Source organism: Colossoma macropomum, unplaced genomic scaffold (genome assembly GCF_904425465.1).
Source record: "Colossoma macropomum unplaced genomic scaffold, Colossoma_macropomum, whole genome shotgun sequence".
Classification (NCBI taxonomy): Eukaryota; Metazoa; Chordata; class Actinopteri; order Characiformes; family Serrasalmidae; genus Colossoma; species Colossoma macropomum.
This window is the reverse complement of record NW_023494785.1, coordinates 42,081,353-42,102,979: the sequence shown is the minus strand read 5'-3', so window position 1 is coordinate 42,102,979 and position 21,627 is coordinate 42,081,353. Positions and strand designations below refer to the sequence as shown.

Genomic DNA, 21,627 nt, shown 5'->3' with positions numbered 1-21,627 from the left:
AAATTTCTTGGCGGAATACTTGTTCATGTTGATTATTATTAATAATAACTTAAATTATCCTCTGAAAATTGTATATTTTATCATATTTCATTTTGGCTGCCGTTTTATAAAAGCTGTAAGCCACTTGAGGCGGTGCGTTACAGTGATTTTATCACAGGAAGGGGGTTTTACTCCGTGCCTAAGAACACCCTTCCCCGTGACAAAGTAATGCAGGGCCTCTCGTGGCGTATCGCTTTATTATATTTTATTATAATTAATTCTGATGCACCAGTTGAATCACTTTCAGAGTAACTGGTGCATCTTTTTTGCCCATACTCCTCACACATCCATTCACCCATCTGCCCCACCTCTCCTCATCCTGTCCCTTTTCTCATTCGCTCTGCCTGTCTGGTGATCTGTCCATCTGTGCTTTTCAGACTCTTTCACCCTCTTTCTCAGTCTGCTGAGCCCATCCGTCCATTTTCACCCTAACTCACAGATTCAGTGTCCTCTAATTTTAATCATTTATCCATTTCAGCCATGTTCTTGAGCCAGCATCCCTTTCTCTTTCACAGACCGCCATTCTTCTATCTGTCTCACTCTCACCCAGTGCAGTAGTTACTCTCCACCCTCGTGTGTTTTTGTGCAAAGATTTGGTGTATTTCTGGAATTTTCAGCTCAGATTACATCACATCAGTGAACGGGCTGGGGTGGACTCATCCCTCTGCTCCAGTCTGCCTGTTTTCTTCCTCGCGACGGTGGGGGGAAAGTGGCGAATTAAATTTTTTACAGAGATCTAAGATCATATGGCGACAGACATGAACCAAACTCATAACATATAGTCCTCTCCTCATTGTGACACACGAAAAAGAAATACAGCAAAAAACGTAATTTCATGAATTTGCGTTCTTCATGAAGGCGACTGAAACGGATTTATCCATGGTTCTGCCCACAACGGCAGTCTTTTGTAGTTTCATAGGTGCCTAGGAAGCATGTGCACGTGGTCTCTGTTAAAGTCTGTGGGCCTGTTTCTGTATCACACTATGCTGTGTGCCAACTTGACCAAAATCGCTCTTCGTTCTTTTTGATCAATTTTTCATCTATTGCTGTTTAACAGTTGATGATCAGACATTTTGGGGTCATTAAAAACATCCTCTTGGGTGAGCATGCTCCCAGACCCCCTTAGTAAATATTTAGCCCCCCCATCCATAAATCTCCAGGGACGCCCCTGTCTTAAACTCTGTCAGTCTCCTTCAGCTTCTCTCTCTCTCTCCTCTCCTGTGTTTAGCAATGTTATTTCATTAAACTCGGATTTACAGCAACTCAAGAATCAGTGAGTTCATTTTTTTTGTTTAAACTTGTGAAAATCTGGCTGATCTGGCTGGCCTTCTGTTGGCCTTCTGCCAGCTCTTAATGACCATCTACAAAAAGGACTTCAGGGATATAAAACTGTATTACGATCAACACCTGTATTAGCTATGCATAGTAAAAATAACGTAGCTTATACTGTTGTGGTTGTTTTAAAATTCTTAATAGAAATATGTCAAAGAAAATAACAAACAAATACTCTATGAAGTTTCTTAAAGCTCTTAAAAATAGTTGGCTCTCTAGCTAATGTCAGTTCATGCAGGTGGGATTTGCACAATGAGATCTCCATGGTGGTTGAAACTCTGGTGGTGACTCTAGCAGCTCTGGTGGATCCCATGTGGCAACTCAGGCAAACGTTGCTCAGGGGCTCTAATTAAGGGAGAGAGAGAGAGAGAGAGAGAGAGAGAGAGAGAGAGAGAAATTGATTAACAGGACAGGTCAGTTTATGGAGAGATATTAGAGAGTAATAGTGCAAACAACTGATATCAGCAAAATGCTTGTGCAAACAGGTTAGTTTTGAGTCTAGTTTTAAATGTGGAGAGTGTGTCTGAGTCCCGAACAGAGGTTGGGAGATGATTCCACAGTTTTGGGGCTACATAAGAAAACTCAGCCACCTGGCTAATTTAAAACTGTAGCTGAAGGACTTTCAGCTTAGCCGTTGAATTACATGTTGATCCCTCAAACCCTTGATCACACGACAAAACTTCACATGCATGCAAAAATAATTTGACATAAAGTAATTAATTTGTTAATTTGAAAAATGAGTTGTAAGCTGTAATTTCTTAGTGTGCTTATTATTCAGTAACTACCAGTGCAAACTGGCTGAGCTATTCTTAGGTTATAGAAGTGTGTAATAAAACTTTGGGCCCTGGTCATTTAAGGGGTTAACAGTGCTCTGTAAAGCTTGTCCAATGTAGCAACAGTAACTACGAGCGAAAGCTTTAGTAGGCGGAGCATGGAGAGGCCAGTCATATAGTGCTGACGGTCTAATCTTCCTGTCTGATCACCCTCATCTAATGACACTTTTTCTCCTTTCTCTCCTCGGCTCTCCTCATACCCTTCCTCCCTGCCTTCAGTGGGATGAAGTGAGCGTGCTGGACGATAAGGGGAGACTCATCCGGACCTTTGAAGTGTGTAACGTCAATCAGAACACCCGTGTGCAGGACAACTGGCTGGCCACGCCCTTCCTGCTCCGCCAGGAGGCCCCGAGGATCTTTGTCACGTTGCGTTTTTCTGTCCGCGACTGCTCCAGTCTGCGCTCGCCCTCTCCGACCTGCCGAGAGACGCTGACGCTGTACTATAAACAGGCGGACTCCCAGAGAGAGCTGGAGAGAACCTGGGCCGCTGAGGTGAGGGACACACCACTACATTTACCACAAAGCCTTTCTCAACACCTCAAACTCTAAGCTCATCATTCAGGGTTTTAAGACTTATTATTCAGTGACTACTATGATCCTAAACCCATACTCATGTAAAAGTGCTGCTACTGCAGCGAAGTGGTGACTGGAGTGGAAGCAAAAGTAGCCCATCCAAAAGCAACGTGAGGAGAACTACAGAAGTCTGACATCCAAAAAACTCCTGGAGTGCTGAATAACTCAAAAAACTGCAGTAGGAGTCCTTAGTACATCTAGAATCTCTCAGCATAGGAGCTGAAAACTGTTTTGCCCTAGTCTTTTCTTTTTGGCTCCTTTTGGTCTAACATGAAATGCTAAAATTCCAAACTGGCTGTGTTTACATGCAAAGATTTTCGCCAATCCGATTGAATACATTCTGATTACAGAATAAGACTGAGGTGTTTATTCTCACTCTACTCAACAATCTGATGAAAATCTCTGTTTACATGCTCACTACAAGTAATCAGATCCACAATTACACACATGCGTAGAGAACCGCTTAGTATAGATGTTGCCATGACAACAAGCATCACGTGAGTCCAGTCAGAGTGAGACGAGCAGCAGTGAGCAGCGCTTGTGTTTTTAATTACTTTAAAATGATGTCAGACTCAGGAAAACGTCCTTCACATGTCCTTATTAAAGAAGGCCGAGAGGAAGACGTCGTGTTCTGAGACACATAAGCTGGACGTCCGTCCCACCGCCATCTTTTAAAGATCAGAGCATAAACTTCGTCTCCTCTGCAGACCAGTTTCTGCTCCGCCATGTTGAACGGTATAAACTCTCACTATGACGTGACGAACATGATCAGAACGGACTGAAACTTTCCGATAGGGAATGTAATCAGATACAGGCGTTTACACGGATATTATTCTTCTATTTAACAGATTATTTACAGGATTGCCCACCTCGATCAATCACATAGAAACTGTATTCCGAATGGCCTCAATCAGACTAGACTATTCCGATTGAAGTGTTTACATTGACGTATTCTATTCCATTTAAGCTATTAGTCGGATTATTAACGGATTATTAGGCTGCATGTAAACGTGTCTAATGAGAGGTGTGAGCAACAGCGAAAGCAGTCCAGATGCCGTCACCAACATGACAATGAAATTAAACCCAAAAAAGGAATTAACTAAATGGTAATGACTAAAATTTCATCACTAAAATACTCGAGAGGTAAAATTATCATTTGATAATTTCTCTTAAAGGCTGTAACACACAAAACATGATTTATTCAAGCACCTGGCATTTCACACATTTTCCAGTGTAAAAATGCAACATTATTTTATTAACCTACACACTTAAAAAAGATGGTTCTTTAAGGGTTCTTTAGTAAAGAAAATGCTTCTATATAGAACCATGAACACTCAAAGAATGCTGTGTCTGATTAAAGAGTTCTTTGCAGGGTGAAATGGTTTTGGGAATGTGCTGTAGATGGTTCTATATAGAACCTTTTCAAAAAGTGTTCAATATAGCATCAAAAAGGGTTCTGCTTTTGTTACGATGTCACGTCTGTAACAGTAGAAGAATACTGTTTGGTGCTATATAGAACCATTTGCAAGCAAGCAAGGTAACTAGACGCTTTAGAGTGGCCAGTGACCAAAGAGTTAATTTAGATTATTATTATGGTTCTACAGGGAGATTCACTCGAAGGAGGCCCCAAATATTCTGTAAAAACTCTCTCTAGGATGAAGCAATCTGAACAAAACAACATGCAATGAGCTCCTCAGTATATGGAGCTTCGAACAAGCTGGGATGCCCCTGCGTCGGAGCGATGAGGTAGGCTCCGGACAGCCGTCACAACATTAAACCTCCATTTGCAACTTCCGGGTGCAGACCCCCATACCCCTTCATGTATCTGGCAGAAAACAGAGATCACTTCCCGCATCGCATGTAATGCAATTGATTACACATACGTCTAGTATGTAGCGTATTTTTGGTTCAGATTGCTTCACCCTAATGGGAGTTACAACAGAATATTCGGGGCCTCTTTCAAGTGAATCTCCCTGTATCTGTCTCACAAAAGTGGTAAATGAACCTGAACTCAAACCGTAAGTTCAACTGGTTCCTGTTTGAGTCATTTCTTGTTTTCGAATGTGCAGCGGAAAAAATGACCAAGTGACCAAAGCATTTTTGGTTTCTTCTTTGTTTAAATGGACTTTTAAATGTGAGTAATGTGAGAATGCTAGTGTTGCTCATCACTCTGCGACAGCAGAGTGCCCATGACATTCTGTGTCCATTACGGGGCATTGCTTGTACATCTGTTGTGGTGCTTTGCGGCATGTCCTCTAAGAAATGGCTCCCAAAATAGAAAGTATTCGCAAAACCTGGAAATATCAACAGTTACAGACTGTAGTCCATCTGTTTTGCTGCATACTTTGTTACCCTGTTCTTCAAAGGTCAGGACCCCCATAGGACCCTCACAGAGCAGATATATCTATTAGACACTCCTACCTTGTCAGTCCACCTTGTAGATGTAAAGTCAGAGACGATAGCTCATCTGCTGCTGCACAGTTTGTGTTGGTCATCCTCTAGTCCTTCATCAGTGGTCACAGGACGCTGCCCACAGGACGCTGTTGACTGGATACTTTTGGTTCTCAGTCCAGCAGCGACACTGAGGTGTTTATAAACTCCAGCAGCACTGCTGTGTCTGATCCACTCGCACCAGCGCAACACACACTAACACACCACCACCACATCAGTGTTACTGCAGTGTGGAGAATAATCCACCACCCAAACAGTACCTGCTCTGTGAGGGTCCATGGGGGTCCTGACCACTGAAGAACAGAGTGACAAAGTATGCAGAGAAACAGATGGACTACAGTCTGTAACTGTAGAACTACAAAGTGAAACTATATGGTCAGTGGACCTGATAAAGTGGACAATGACGGTGGACAGTAAAAATGGTGGCTTTATGAGCACCGCCGTCATCTCTGTGTTGACATTTTTGTGGTATATCAACAATATGGTGGCAGCGACAAGTGTGACATCAATCGAATACTATCTATAGTGCGCATTATAGTGAATACGACAGTTTCATACACAGCCACACAGCCAAAAGATGCGTAATGAGTTTACTGGTTGCTCCTTACCCACATAATTTCTAGTTATTCTGTATTGGTGCCCAAAATTGGCACTTCATAAAGCTGTATGTGTGCTAGTCTCTTGGCGACTCGTACGACACACCCACACCCTGATTCTCTGGCAGTCTTCTGTCTCGCCGCAGCCTCTTCCCATGTGAGGTGCTGCCAAGAATGAAGCAGTAATCCATGGGAGTTGTTGCGTGGACAGAATGTAACCTCCATGCTTTTATGATGTTTGTATGTTGCATGAACTACATTTCCCATTAAGCATTAGTCAGGCTTGAAAAAGTGCTATATAGAACCATTGAGTGTGTTTACACGCACTTAATAATCCAATATCTACAGAAAATCAGATAAACTGCAGGTAATCAGATCATGGGGAAACTCCGGGTCTACATGAGTCAGACAGTGATCAGATTTTTTGGTTTTTTGCAACCAGCCAATAAACTCACAGAAGAAAATGTGATGTATACATAATGTAAAACTCAAACTTCATGCTTCAGCTTTGTTTTAAAAAAAACATTGCATCAATTTACCTGAAAATGTAAACATACATTATCTAGAGGATGAAGAATATTTCTGTCCTTCATTTCGTCATGTATTTGGTTTCAGCGTCGATCCAAAAGTGTTTCGCTGCGTCTCGCGACGGCGCTGCTCACTTATTTCTGGTACCGCCGTCTGTTTTCACACATGCGCAGACTGAGACATCCGAAAGAAATCAGAGTAAGAGTTCACATGCACTGAGAAATCTGATTACTGAGCTAAAATCCAGCCTCTTTATCGGATTTCTTAATCGGATTTCTAGACCTTACTCCGATCTAAGAAATCAGAGTGTTCTGTTTACATACATTTGAATAATCAGAAAACTCTGAAGCTCACTCGCTGCACGGTCTGCTGTAAGCCCCGCCTTTTGAAGAACGGACTGAGCCATAAAACTGCTACAATATCAGGTTCAGCTCAGTTTTGTTCATTTTTTGCCAGATCAGTATTAACGTTGTTTTGTTCCAGCCAGTCTGTAAAGCATCTTACAGCCCATTTAGTTTGGCGAATGGTGTTGGGTTAATTTCTGGCTGATTCCAGGTTGTTTAGCTGTTCTTCTGTCACAGCTGCCGACTGAAAAGCTGCTCAGTGGTGATGACAGTTTGGGAATTTAGTGTCGTCTCATCTTCAGAGTCTGACCAAATCGGCTGTCGGTCAAATGTGATCTTAAAAGTGTCCATTTTCTGTTTGTGGCAAAGTAAGAAGTAAAAACGTTCAAATGGTTTGAGCGTCTCCTACAGCTGTCAAAGTCGTTGCTTAGCAACGGCGTCTCGGCGGAGTGATATAGTGTTCGTGAAAAAGAACGCTTCTCAACCAATCAGCTTGCGTGGCCAGAACTGTTGTATAAATCAGGTTAATGTAAGCAACGACACATGAGAAAGATTTAACAAACACAGGCCTACTGAGTAAAGCAGCTAATCTGAAACCATGTTTGCTGTAGGATAAGGTTGAGCCAGTCATTCTGGAGTTGGGTACTCAGACATTTACTTAAGTTAATTATGAAAAGGAATGAAACCCCACAGCTACAGAATCCACATAGCACACGATAACTACTATAACTGCAGTACATGAAGAGGGATGACAAAAACACATATTCGAAAGCTTACTGTAGCCTGTTATGCTTAGATGGGATTAATTTCCTGTTCTCATCCGTAAACAGCACATTTTAGGTCTCACTTGCGTCATTGTATTACATAAGAATATCTCAGAGACTACAAGAATAAACCAAATCTATAAAATCAAATGATTACGCAGCTTAGTATCTGATCATGAGTTTACTGACAGAATATTAAGTATGATATTTCCGCAACCACACTATGTGCAAATATTCCGGAGGAGCAATCCTACTGCGAAGGGTCCTCCCCTGCATTCTTGACAGAAGGAAGTAAGGAATGATAAATGATGCTATCCTTCAAGAATGGAAGAATTAATGTGTGTGGATTTACAGAATTTTCTAGAAACCTTTGTCGTCAGTCAGTCAAGACTGTTTGGTGTTTGAAGTTTGCAGTCTTCTTTAGTTTTGTGCTGGAGCTATGAAGCTATGAAGTAAAAGAAGCTTATACCCTATGAATTAGCATCAGTGTTGTCATGAGATGACAACATGTTTTGAATGCAGCACATGTGTAGTTGGCTGTACTGTACCAGCCGCAAATATTGTCTGATTCTGATCCTGTCTGATTCACCACCTGCTTTAGTCCGCTGCTTCTCCCACAATCCCCTGAGCTCGAGTCAAGTGCAACACTGATGCTTAACATATCACTCACAGACATGTCCACTACTAATTAGTCTAATCATCTCTTGAAATTGATCAGTAACACTAATATTGATAACTGCCTCATCATCTTGATTTATCAGTCTACTCAGGCTTTAGCAGAGCTGAGTAACACTGAGATTAATAACTGATCACATTGATTGATCAGTCTACTCAGGCTTTAGCAGAGCTCAGTAACACTGAGATTAATAACTGATCACATTGATTGATCAGTCTACTCAGGCTTTAGCAGAGCTCAGTAACACTGAGATTAATAACTGATCATCACATTGATTTATCAGTCTACTCAGGCTTTAGCAGAGCTCAGTAACACTGAGATTAATAACTGATCATCACATTGATTTATCAGTCTACTCAGGCTTTAGCAGAGCTCAGTAACACTGAGATTAATAACTGATCATCACATTGATTTATCAGTCTACTCAGGCTTTAGCAGAGCTCAGTAACACTGAGATCAATAACTGATCATCACATTGATTTATCAGTCTACTCAGGCTTTAGCAGGAACTTCAGTGTTTTAAAGAAGCCCTTAATTGAGCTCCTCCTTAGAGTTTGTTTGATGTGTATGTTTGCTACATGCTGGTTATGGATTTTAAAATAGTTAATGATTAAGAACTGATAGTGGTATATATATTCTAAAACTATTCTAAAAATATTCTAAACAATTTAAAAGGTAGCTGCATTCTGAATGCTGCCTTGGACTGACTACAGATACTCAGTTCCTGTATTCCAAATGTATATTCCCAATACTTGTATCCCATTGCATTCCAACCCTGTTCATTTCTAGATTAAACTGCCCATTTCAGTCTCCTGCAGCAGTATACCGCACGAAAAATCAGCCTTAGGGATGGGAATTCCTATTTTCATTGCCATTTGGGGACCTCCCGACCAACATTATTTGGCCATGTTTTGACATTTAAGTGCTATTAGCACAGATCACTGGAACCACAAACCTGCAACCCTCCATCACACTTTGCTAAGTTCAGAGGCTCCCCATGGGATTTGGAGTTCCACAGGGTTCAGCTCCGAGGTCATTTTTGTTTTAAGCTTTTTGAAGTCATGTTTTCAGAGGCTGTCGCATGGGGAGTCTCAGGAGTGTGTGTGGTTTAATATAGCTCTCCTCAGGGGGAGGAAACTTGGATTTAAAAATGCAAATGAAAGCTCAGCAGTGGGAGAGGATCAGGTGAATGCTGTCGGCCTGCAGAACGCTCTAAATTCTAGTTAAACAAATCACTGTTGCTCTGTACTGAGACTTTCGTCTCCTGTTTTCCCTCTCTCATCATTTTCAAGCCTACAATGAAAATGAGAATTGCAAAATATTTAGCCCCATTTAGTATGATGTCTTCAGCAACATCTGGTTACTTTCAAATAAAAAACATTTTGGATGCTTAAGTAAACCTTTTTTGTAGATTACCAGTGGTGTATTATTTTTGGATGTCCCTTCACTTTTAATAAAAAACATATTTAATAACTGAAGTAAATCTTAAATATTTTTATTGGGCAAAACATTAAAAACAGAAATAATCAATATGTAGACAGATGTCAGTATTTCATTCGAACCCTAACAAGATAAAGGCGAGTGGCTGCAAAGCCCACAGTGGCTTCTCTAAACAGTGCTAAATATTGTTTTATGTCCGAAAGTCATGTGCATTTCTTACACTCAAGCTTTAATCTACGCTGCTTGAATTTAGTAAATATTACAGCCGTTCACACCATCAATTTTAGCTGAGAAGCTGAGGAGCCTCTCAGATTGTAGGCCTAGACCGTGGCATCGCCTGAAGCAGCTGGCTGAGCGAGGAGCACCACAGGTGGTGCACATGAAAAGCTGGCTAGTCTGCATGCTAGGCATATGGCTAACAGCCAACCCCAAGAGACTGGCTTTTCCTTCCACTCTCTTTACCCCCTTTAACTCATTAACTCATTACAATCTGATGTTGCTCTTTTGACAATAAACTGGAATAACTTACTGCAACTCACTACACGACAGATGAGGAAATCAGCGTGTTTTGCACTATTTGCATGCTGCGTTATGTGCTTTTATTTGCATTCCATTATAACGGTAATGACTAAACTAATACCTTAAAAAGAATTTCCACCGGTATACCCACTGCTTATCGCTCACTACTATTAGCTTCTTTCGCAATTGTTGAAAATAAGATTTTATTTCCACGCTACTTTTCAAACGCCTGCAAAGGGTCTGTAAGCATAAAGCAGCTCTGAGCTAATCCTTTGGGTATATTTAGCTTCAGTGTTAAGCTACATGTTCATCAAAGTGTCTTCCTTGGTATGAAGAGACTTGGTTTTTTACCTAAATAATGATCTGACAACTTTCTGTTCAAACTGTTGTCAAAAGCACATATTAAACTATTTTGATCCAAAGGTTTAAACACCTAGAAGGTCTGAGTGCTGAGGGGGGCTGACCTCACAACAAGGGGATTAAATATGTGGCCTTTGCCTTTGGCTTTATTCCCAAGGTAGGGTTTAGGCAGCTGTTTGGCTTTGTTTAATATGTTGAAGCAGTAGTTTGGCAACGCTATTCATCAGCCAAGATTTTCTTTCGAATGGAAATTGGCTAGGTGGTTACCATTAGAGATCGCTCATTTCCTGTAGGACATCTTTAGATCCCATTAGAAAACCACCAAATGCTTCTGAAGTCAGTCCTAGAACACCTGTTACACCATTAAAATATTTTAGATTCTGATTTGAAACCATCAGGAAAACAGAAAACCATTACCCTTAGTGACTATTGGACACCACCAGGATGGCTCGACCCTGCATGGCCACGCCTCCCGCACTGCTGTGGGAGCCAGTAGCAGGACAGTATACTATTATAGAAAAATGGACAAAAGTGCTGACAAAACTCAGGTACTACTACAGTGTTTACTCTAGGATTATTTTCAGCAGCGTTTGCAGGCCAGACATCATCCCCCTTCTACCCCTCCGGACTGGGTCAAGATCAACCCCCTCCAAGACAGGCCCCCCACTTCAGCTTCTTTTCTTTACTGCTGAGCCACCGAAGATCAGACTCAGGCCGTCAGTCTTACCTGATTTATTTAGTACATTTTCTCACCATAAAGTTGTAAACAAACAGGATATATCATCCTTAACTGGCTAGCTGGCCAGCAATAACACATTACAACAAGCGAGTAGCCAGGTTTGCACAGAATAAAGAAAGAAACTGATAAACAGCTCCTTTTGACCCACTTTATTCATATTTCAGACCACCACTGACAGCAAAATGTAAAACTGAGCCCAACAACATTGCAAAACTAGAAACATGCATTTCCTAAAGGAAACACAGGACGGTTGAGCAGCTTAAATGGTTCCCACTTCCTGCTAGGTTGTTGCTGCGTGGTTACTATGGAATCCCAGGTGGTTGCTAAGGTGTTGCTAGGCAGTTACCATGGTGTATGAGGTGCTTATTTAGTTGTTCGTAGGGAGTGACCAGGTGTTAGCCATGTGTTGTTGAAAATGAATAGAAGTCTATGTGAGAAACGAGGGATGAAAAAACGACACACAGAGGAGTGCGGGTCAGTATGGCTGTGGATTAGAGCTTGAGGAGCTGCCCTGAGTGAGTAAATGCATTTTGGGTCTGTTAGGCAAAGGTAAAAACAGGGCTGGGGTTTTGGGCGAAAATGAATGGGACTCTTTGGGAGGAATGAGGGATGAAAAATGGCACATAGAGGAGTGCAGGTCGGTATGGCTGTGCAGTAGAGTTTGAGGTCGTACCCTTAGTGAGTGAATGTAGTTTATGCGATGCGCCACCATAATAAGGTCAACGCAACTCCCTCATGGTGTGCTAAGTCAGCCAATTCACTAACTACAGCTTGCTAAATGTAGCCTGGCACTTTGGCTCAACTCGACTTAGTCCACTACCTGTAACCGTTGTTTCAAATTAAAAGTCCTCTGCAGAGTTTTGTAATTGCAACTTCGTGACATTTCATCATTCACAAACTCTGAAGCAGCAGCACTAATTGTGCAGCAGTGGGCCGCCAGGAGATATAAATAGCGGGACCACTGGACTACTACTGCTTTTAGCGATGCAACATACTTTTCTGTGTGCTTATAGACAATAGTGTGTCATATAGTGTCAAAAACTATAGCCAAGTCCATTTGGGATTACTTATCAAGTCAATATGCTTTGAGGCAAATGTTTGGTGATTCAGGCCCTCAGTTAGCACATCGTTAATTGGTGGAATATGAACTTCCATCATTTGTTAGCTACATTAGCGTAGCAGCTCCAGAGCAAAACTAAAGAAGGAAACTTCAGACGCCAAACCTGTCTTTGCTGATCAACCACATTTGGGGTAACGGGGCATAGTGTATGATACTGATTCTTGGCCAAACCATCACTTTACATGTGTTGTCTCTCTCTTTCTCTCTCTCTCTCTCTCTCTCTCTCTAGCCTTCCAGTGGTGAGACCAGAGAGGGATGGGTGAAAATAGACACCATCGCAGCTGATAAGAGCTTCAGCCGCGTGGAGCCGAGTCTTCCTCACCAGTACAAACCGGACCGAATGCGCCGCATCAACGTCAAGACCCGCAGCTTCGCCCCCCTGACGCGCCGCGGGTACTGCAGCCACCGCACTTTGACCTTTCCTCTCCTTTCCTTTCCTTCCCAGCAGCATCCCTCGTGGTCCAGTGGTCATATGTGACGGGTCACTGTTCAGGGATGAGTTTAGAGGCCGTGTGTTTCAGCTGGCTGCAGCGTCCCTGCACAGCCAAAGCAATTCAACTGAGTAAATATCAGCGGCGTCCAATGCTAATATTTGCAGTAATAGAGTCTGGATATGAAAAAGAAAAAGCAGACAAAAGGAATTCGCCAGTCCTCCCATTAGCGTGGCTTTTTCTAGCCCACTGCTTTTCAGCCTTTTTATCAAGTGACCCATATTTTTCAATGATACTTTTTCATAACACACCCACCACCACCACCTCCTCCACCACCTCCGCTAGCATCATTTGTACTTCTTGCAATCAGTGGTAGGATTAATATTTTGGAAAATAGACAGTTGTATGCAAAATGTATGTTTGGGCACCCCTGGCCAAAAGACATGTTACAAAGAAACAGATGGACAGCATGGTCTCTAATTGTATGGTCTGTAATTGTAGAACTACAAAGTGCTCCTATATGGTCAGTGGAGCTGATAAAATGGACAGTGAGTTGAGATACAAGGAGGTGGTTTTATTGAAGTGGCCAGTCTGTGTATTTTTTAAACTCCCTAAATAAATGAATACATCCTCTACAGAGAGCACTACGAAGCCTTGCTGGTGACATCCCGTATAAATACGTGGGCATGATATCCTAATGCATGGCCACGACTTAGTAAGGCGTGGGAATGAGATAATTAAGTTGTGGCCATGACTTAGTAAGGTGTGGGAATGAGATAATTAAGTTGTGGCCATGACTTCGTAAGGCGTGGGAATGACATCCTAATGAGCGGCTGCAACTTAGTAAGGTGTGGGAACGAGATAATTAATCCTTGACCACAGCTTAATAAGGCATGATCTCATTCCCACACCTTACTAAGTTGTTGCCACGATTTAATCATCTCATTTCCACGCCTTACAATCTCGTTCTCACACCCTAATACAATGTGGCCATGCATTATTTTTAGCAGCACCCTAGAAACCACCTATCAACACCTTAGCAACCAATTGTGATACCATAACAACCACCTTGGATAGCATAGCAACTGTCTAGCAACAGCCTAGCAACCATTTGGGATATAATAGCAACCGCCTAGCAACATCTTAGCAAGCTGTGCTGTCACTCTTCAGGAAATGCAATTTTCTAGTTTTTTATTGTTATTTTGGTTTTTGATATTTAGCCGTCACCATGGTTACCCTGTGAGAGACACAAGCCATCTTCTAACCTTCATTCCTCTCTCTCTCTCTCTCTCTCTCTCAGGTTTGTGCTTGCTATAGTAGACAGTGGAGCATGTGTGTCATTAATGGGCGTGTCCATATTTTACCGCCGCTGTCCAGCCACAAGTCGTTTCCTGGCCTCTTACCCAGCCACGCCTTCAGGGGCGGAGCCGACAGCGCTGGTGCCTGTGGGCGGGACTTGTGTTCCTCACAGCCAGTCACAAGGCGGGACGGGGCCCCGGATGCACTGTAACGCAGAGGGTGATTGGATGGTGCCTGTAGGAGGCTGCACGTGTGATGCAGGATATGAGCCCAATCAGAATGGCTCCGCCTGTCTGGGTGAGTTCTGTAAAACAGTGCTGTGGAAATGACCAGTATTAAAGCGATAGTTCAGCCAGAAATCATATTTGTACAGTTTTCACCTCACCTCAAATGCAGTCTGTCAGCCGAGGCAGGTTTGGTGCCTGAAGTCTGCTTATTTAGGCCACTCAAACAGCATCCAGGTCGCACAGACTTGTCGATGCACTGAAGCCCGACTCCCTGTCGCATGCACACGTCTTTTTATGGATAAATATTCGTCTTGATTTTTAATAACGAAGTTTTATTCCAAGTGAATTTCACGCTGTACCTCCCTATTTAACGATTGTGTATATAAAGAGGTTTGAAAAGAATAACAGCTGTGTTTAACACACTTCAAACTCAAAAACATGCTGTCATTTCTGTAATAAAGAACAATAATATAGGTTTGATACTCATTTAATTCATAAACATGGGGTTTGGAATGAAACCCTTCAAAAACATCAGAAATCGCAAATGTAACTGTGTCCTAAACCACATCGACAAGTCTGCACAACCTTGCTAAAGACCTGGATGCAGTCTCAGCGAGTTGAGGGACGTTTCGGGGGGTGTTTTTACTGAATAGATTTGGGTGACTATTGACTTCTAGTGTTTGTTAGCAATGCAGATACACTAGATACACACTAGATACTGACATCACAGTCGTCACCGCCGCTATTGTTGACATACCACTGGTAAGGTGGTAATGACAGCAGCGACAGCGGCTCTCATAGAGCCACCGCTCTTACAGCATTAGTTAATAAATCATCATGACAGATGAAAAATAAGGTGAGCTGCGTGGTTCTTATCTGTAATAACAGCGACAAAAAACAAAACGGGTAAGGTTTTCTATCATCCCAGCTGTCTGAAGGGAAAGAGATGGAAGAGCTGAGCCAGCAAAAGATAAATCTTTTATTTTCTAGTGAGAATAAACAAGAAAAACTTTCAGCCGTCTCCCCAGAACGTTACCGATGCCATTCATCGGTCTGTCACAGGTAGACACCCAGGAGAAGGACGAATTTCTCTAGTTTTGCTTTTTCATTTTCAAGTTTTGACAGTGAATGATGACTTTTGCCATCTATGTATGTTTAGATCTCTTATGTTTTAGGTAGACACTGAATGTAGTTAACCCTTAAATGGGCAGTTCCTGCCAGCAGGCCCAAGGTTTTATTACACACTTCTATAATAGCTCAACCAGTTCGCACTGAAGTCCCTGTAGTTACTGAATAATAAGCCTTAGTTAATAATAAGCCTAGGATATTTAAGCAATAGAACACGAGAGGGAGTGTCTTATCACAAAATATCATTACAGCCATGATTTTATACGCGATAACGCACGACCTCGAGTGTTCTATTGCTTAATAAACGCTAGCTCTGAAAACACAGCCTGCCCGGTTTCCCTCACAGCCCCAGCTCCAAACCCGAACATCACTGCAGTGCCCCTCCCAGCGTGCCCCTCCCATTTTTGAGCATTTTTCAAAGTTGAGCCAGGGGTGGAGTCAGCAGCAAGTAGTGTAGTTGCTCTTTAGAAGCAAAATTTAGGCCCAAGCCCATTTCACGTCTCGCCCCTACCACTCAGCCCTTAGCCCTCTGTTTTACGTGTTCACATCTAGGGTTAGGATATCCCAATTCTTGTTGATATAGAGGGGTAGGGTGAAGTGTTGGGGCTACATGACCCTCCAAACGGTGGTTTTTCAGAGACTCCAAACAGAGAGTTATGAGAAAAAAAGAAAAACCAGCAAGATGGAGAACAAGAGACCAAAGAAACCCACAAATGTGAGAATTTTCTCTGTTAAAAAATTACGATAATCACTGTATTATCTTAGTTTAATGTCGTTTCAGTGTATTATGGTCGTTTTCTTCATAACAAGCATAAAAAAATCGCTAATAGCATGCTAATGTCTCGGTAGCTAGTTAGCTAACTTTCCCATTCCACCTTAAATAGCCCAGCAGTTCTGACGCCTGAAGCGCCAGAATGTAACTGCTGCACCATTTAAGGTGGAACGGGAAAATACAAACAAGAAGCTGGTGAATATCTGACTTCAGCTTCATATCACTGAAGAATTAGGGGTGGGCGATAATAAATAATTGCCCCCCTCTTTGAAGGCATATGATTCCCTAAATGTAACTAAAGCCCAGCAGTGAGGAGCTGAACTTTACCCTCCTCTGCCATCACTGCAGACTGGCAGGGTCACCTACAGAGCAGCGCTGGTAGCTGTTAATGAAGTGATGTTTTTTTTAATTTGAGGGTCCCATTTCGTAGGGGAGATTTCAACCACTACCCTCTGTAACTCAGGGGGGTTAGGGTGACAAACAAGGGGTAGGGGTAAAAAGAGGAAATGGGACTGGGCCTAAGACACCAAACATGTCTTGGCTGATCGGCCGTGAGGGGGGGGGCGCTGTGTAAATCACATTTTTTAAGCCATTCTTTAAAGCAGGGAAAGCACTAATTATGTAATTTTACCAAATGCACTGATAACACACACACATTCACAAGCACCCGGTCTGTGCACAAGCATACAACACAAGAGCACAGCAAACTGCGGGACGTGTGATTCTGCTTTACCCTCCACCTCTCTTTCCTTGCGGCGCTTTGCTGCGTCACTTTTGCTCTGCGTCAGTAGAGTGTGAGTGAGTGTGTGTGTGTGTGTGTGTGTGTGTGTGTGTGTTGGTTGTGTCAGTGTGGCTGTGAATCAATAGTCCCTGGGCCCCTCTGTCACTGTAATTATAATCTCTGTTTGACGGACAGGAGACGGTGTGCGTCTGAGTCTGTTACTGCAACGGGCAGTTGGGGGGGGGGTAGCACAGATTTGTTTACTGACAAAAGAGACCATCTGCAGCACTCACTGTCCTTTCATGGTGTGTGTGTGTGTGTGTGTGTGTGTGTGTCCATCCGCCCGCCTGTGCATCATCACGGCACAAATGCACATGTGAGCTTCAGAGCATCTTTCAGTAGCGATGCCCCAATCCGATATGCTGGATCTGCACTGATACTGACCTTATTAAAGGTATCAGGGCCACTATTGATGACGAAGCCACTGTCGGTCAGTCGCATTGAAACAGAGTTTCATTTCAAAACATGATACATATCAAACTCTCATTAATGGAGCTGAATGATCTGCTTACAGCTATTATGCACACTAATATTACAGGCAGGCTTAATTGTTTAAGGGGACGAAATGTGTGTTTGTTTGCAAACCTAAAGTATGTGTGTCAAAATAAAAGTCCCTCTTAACAAAGCTTGACGTGGCAACTTAGAATAAAAGCCCTTTTCAGGAGTAATTTTTCTAATTCTATTCTGCTTCACATCAGCTTCATTAGCAAATATTTCAGACGTTTTTAAAGGGTTGCACCAAAATTTTGGTCGTTGACAATTTTCCGCCAAAAACGGTCAAAAATAGTCCTTTTGTTTTTTGGCTAGAAGTGAAAACGTCAAAAAGTTTTGACCACTAATAACAAAGATTAAATAAGGCTACACTGAACTTTCAGGCCAGAAAAAAAATCAAATATGCAAACACGCAAATATGCAAACGATAATGCCTGACCAGTGCACTGCAAAGATTCAGTCCTTCTGTACGAATTCACCTCGTGTTCTTACGTTGCTGTGGCTGTTAAAACAGTCAGTACTCCAGGGGGCGCTAGACAAATAAGAACAGGAGCTACTGTCATCAGAGATGTGGACTCGAGTCATATGACTTGGACTCCAGTCCGTCTCAAGTCATGAATTTGATGACTTGAGACCCGACTCGACAAAATCGAGAAAGACTTGACCCGACTTTGACTTTAACAGTAAGTACTCGGACTTTGACTCAGACTTGAGCCTCGTGACTCAGAAAGACTCGAGACTCAAAGTGGAAGAAACGTGGAGAGACGTCTGCTGTGCAGTTGGTTACGTCCCTGCTGTAAATTTGATGTATAACAGCGTCCTCAGATGTCCGTCACTGAGCTGATGCTCGGTTTATTTTGTTTCAGAAGAGAAGTGAAGTGTTAGAGTTTAAGTCGCCTCCATAAGCTGGAAACTGGTGAAGCATCAGTAGCATCAAGAAGCCCAGCTCAGCTCTTAAACTCTTACTGAACAAACTAATCAGGCAAACTGACCATTTTCCTCATGGTAGCAAATCAAAACACGGCTCTCTCTATTTGACCGATTTTAGCAGCTTCTGCAGTTAAAACCAGCACAGATTTCACCTCAAAGCTGAAGTTGACTTTTTATTCACCAGCTTCTTATTGGAATTTCCCTTTCCACCTTAAGTGGTGCAGCAGGCAGCCACACACTAACACGCTGTCATTAACCGTCGCTCTCACTGCTGCCATCATTATTAGTGTTCTTTGTTAAAAAGGCCTTAAATTAGCTGAAGAATGCAGACTGACTTGTTTAGAGCTTGAAGATTAGGACTTGGGACTCGCCTTTAGTGACTCAGGACTTGAATCGAGACTCAAGTGACAGGACTTAGACCCAATCCCGTTTCTTATTTTTACCCCTACCCCTTGTTTTCGAGTGTCCCCTCGCCCCTTGGAACTGAGTTACACTGCAATCAGTGGAGGACCACTTGGGTCCTGCAGCACCTCCAGCACCTGCACTGGAGAAGGGGGACGAAATCCTGGTAGAGAATCAGTGCATCACTGTCCTTTGGTCAGTGTGCTTTTAGGGGTGAGGGTTTCTTGTGCCACTGCTGCCGTATATGTATGTATCTGTGTGTGGAGGCGTTTGACAAACCATTCTCTTTTGTCCAAGTCCTGCTTTGTCTGGCAGAGAGAGAGAGAGAGAGAGAGAGAGAGAGAGAGACAGGCATCACAAGGGCTGTCCTTCCCAGAGGGGCATCAGCAGAAGGCATGACAGGAAAAAGCTGGAGGAAGATGAAATTCTCCAGAGTTAAAGTCCCAGAGAACACAGTAAAATATGAAAAATGTCTGTATGATACTAAAGTATTATATTAAACATCCAGCAAAGCTTAAATGAAAAATATGATATAAATATGATAAAACACATCTTAAAAACCTGCTGATCAGACCTATCTGAGAACTGAGTGGGCGTGGCTAATGAGCAGCTTGATTGACAGCTCTGTGTCTAACACTCCTGGCCTGCTCTGCCCCTCATACAGAACTTAAATTACTATCCAGCTTCTATGTGACGCTGACTGGACAAAATAAGTCACGGATGACCAGACATTCAGATGGACAGACAAACAAACAGACGAAATGATGTGTGAATGAAGGAACGGATGAACAAACAATGTTGGTGTTGGTTAAACGAATGAACAGACGACAGGCAGCTACAGACAGGTGGTCTAGCTGGCTAGATTTTATTTGTGCTGGGTTAGCTTTAGCTCGCTAAGCTTCTCTGACTCTGAAACTGTTCTGTGTGGGCGGGGCCAGAGACACAGCCTTGTGATTGGTCAAGGGGAATGCTTACAGAAACGTTACCCAAGATTAGGACCACCCAGTTTACATTGAGAGGAGAGAAATATGGTGAAATATATTGATCATTTATTGGTCATTGGAACATTATTCAAAGGGTAAACTTAATACATGTTTACTGTTAACCTGCAAGAACAAGATAAACATAATTAGAAACACTGATTTTGGTTCTCTGAGTCTTTAAAGGGAAAGTTCAGCTAAAAAACATATTTACACAATTTTTTCAAATGCAAACCAAATGACAAAAAACTTTTAATGGTCTTAACAACAAATTTTTTAGTCAGTAAATCAGCGATAATTAAACAAATACACAGATCAGGCGTAACATTCTGACCACCTCCTTGTTTCTACACTCACTGTCCATTTTATCAGCTCCACTTACTATATAGGAGCACTTTGTAGTTCTACAGTTACAGACTGTAGTCCATCTGTTTCTCTGCATACTTTGTTAGCCCCCTTTTACCCTGTTCTTCAGTGGTCAGGACCCCCATGGACCCTCACAGAGCAGGTATTATTTGTGTGGTGGATCATTCTCAGCACTGCAGTGACACTGATGTAGTGGTGGTGTGTTAGTGTGTGTTGTGCTGGTACGAGTGGATCAGACACAGCAGTGCTGCTGGAGTTTTTCAACACTGTGTCCACTCACTGTCCACTCTATTAGACACTCCTACCTTGTCAGTCCACCTTGTAGATGTAAAGTCAGAGACGATAGCTCATCTGCTGCTGCACAGTTTGTGTCGGTCATCCTCTAGTCCTTCATCAGTGGTCACAGGACGCTGCTGGCTGGATATTTTTGGTTGGTGGACTATTCTCAGTCCAGCAGTGACACTGAGGTGTTTAAAAACCCCAGCAGCACTGCTGTGTCTGATCCACTCGTACCAGCACAACACACACCAACACACCACCACGTCAGTGTTACTGCCCAAATAGTACCTGCTCTGTGAGGGTCCATGGGGGTCCTGACCACTGAAGAACAGGGTAAAAGGGGGCTCACAAAGTATGCAGAGGAACAGATGGACTACAGTCTGTAACTGTAGAACTACAAAGTGCACCTATATAGTAAGTGGAGCTGATAAAATGGACGATGAGCGTAGAAACAAGGAGGTGGTCATAATGTTATGCCTGATCTGTGTATTTGTTTAATTATCGCTGATTTACTGACTTGCCTCAGCCACGCCATACATACACAGGTTTTCTCTAACAGCTAGTGAACACATAACCCACAACTAACATGCCAAAACACTTCTTGAACAGGCTACTCTACATTTGTGTAATAATGATGCTAACCTGGTGACTATTAACTTTCATTGCTTGTTAGCTACATTAGCTTCATAGCTCCGGTGTAGAACAAAAGCAAACAGTCACCAAACATGTCTTGACCGATTGACTACATTTGAGGTTTGAAGGCTGTGTAAATCTGATTTTTGCCTGAACCGTCACTTTAAGTTCTGGGGGGCAACGGGGGGCAAGTCGGACAAGAAGTTTAAAGACATCTTGGAGTAGAGAGGAAAGAAAGAAGGAAAAGGAGAGAGAGTGAGAGAGAGAAGGAGCGGGGAAAAGAGAGAGACGTGACACATTTAGGTCATGGTGATGTAATGGCCACTCGACTGTAAACAAGTGACAGAAACAGCGGGGGAAGGGGCGGTCTAGCATACAGTGAGTGGACACAGGTTAATGACTCAAGAACTGAGCTAGCAGAAATCCTCAGGAAGGAAAGAAGATATGGGAATGACGGGGGGTCTAGAGGGGGGGCCGGGAGATTTTCTGAGTACATGTATGGCAGTTGTTTAAACATGCTGGCATTTTGGGGTTGGAACGTGTCTCATCATGCCTGCAGAAACTGGTCATAAAATAATTTATTGATTAATTTA

The 21,627-nt window shown here is 42.7% G+C and overlaps 1 protein-coding gene across 1 annotated transcript in view; it reads left to right on the top strand.

Moving 5' to 3' along the window:
* The window catches only part of ephb6 (eph receptor B6), a 113,043-nt gene that overhangs the window by 39,465 nt on the left and 51,951 nt on the right, over window positions 1–21,627 (top strand). Inside the window, exons 3-5 of the mRNA XM_036595408.1 lie at window positions 2,424–2,696; window positions 12,544–12,707; window positions 14,046–14,341. Coding sequence (XP_036451301.1) covers window positions 2,424–2,696; window positions 12,544–12,707; window positions 14,046–14,341 — 733 coding nt within the window. The remainder of the gene's footprint in view (window positions 1–2,423; window positions 2,697–12,543; window positions 12,708–14,045; window positions 14,342–21,627) is intronic.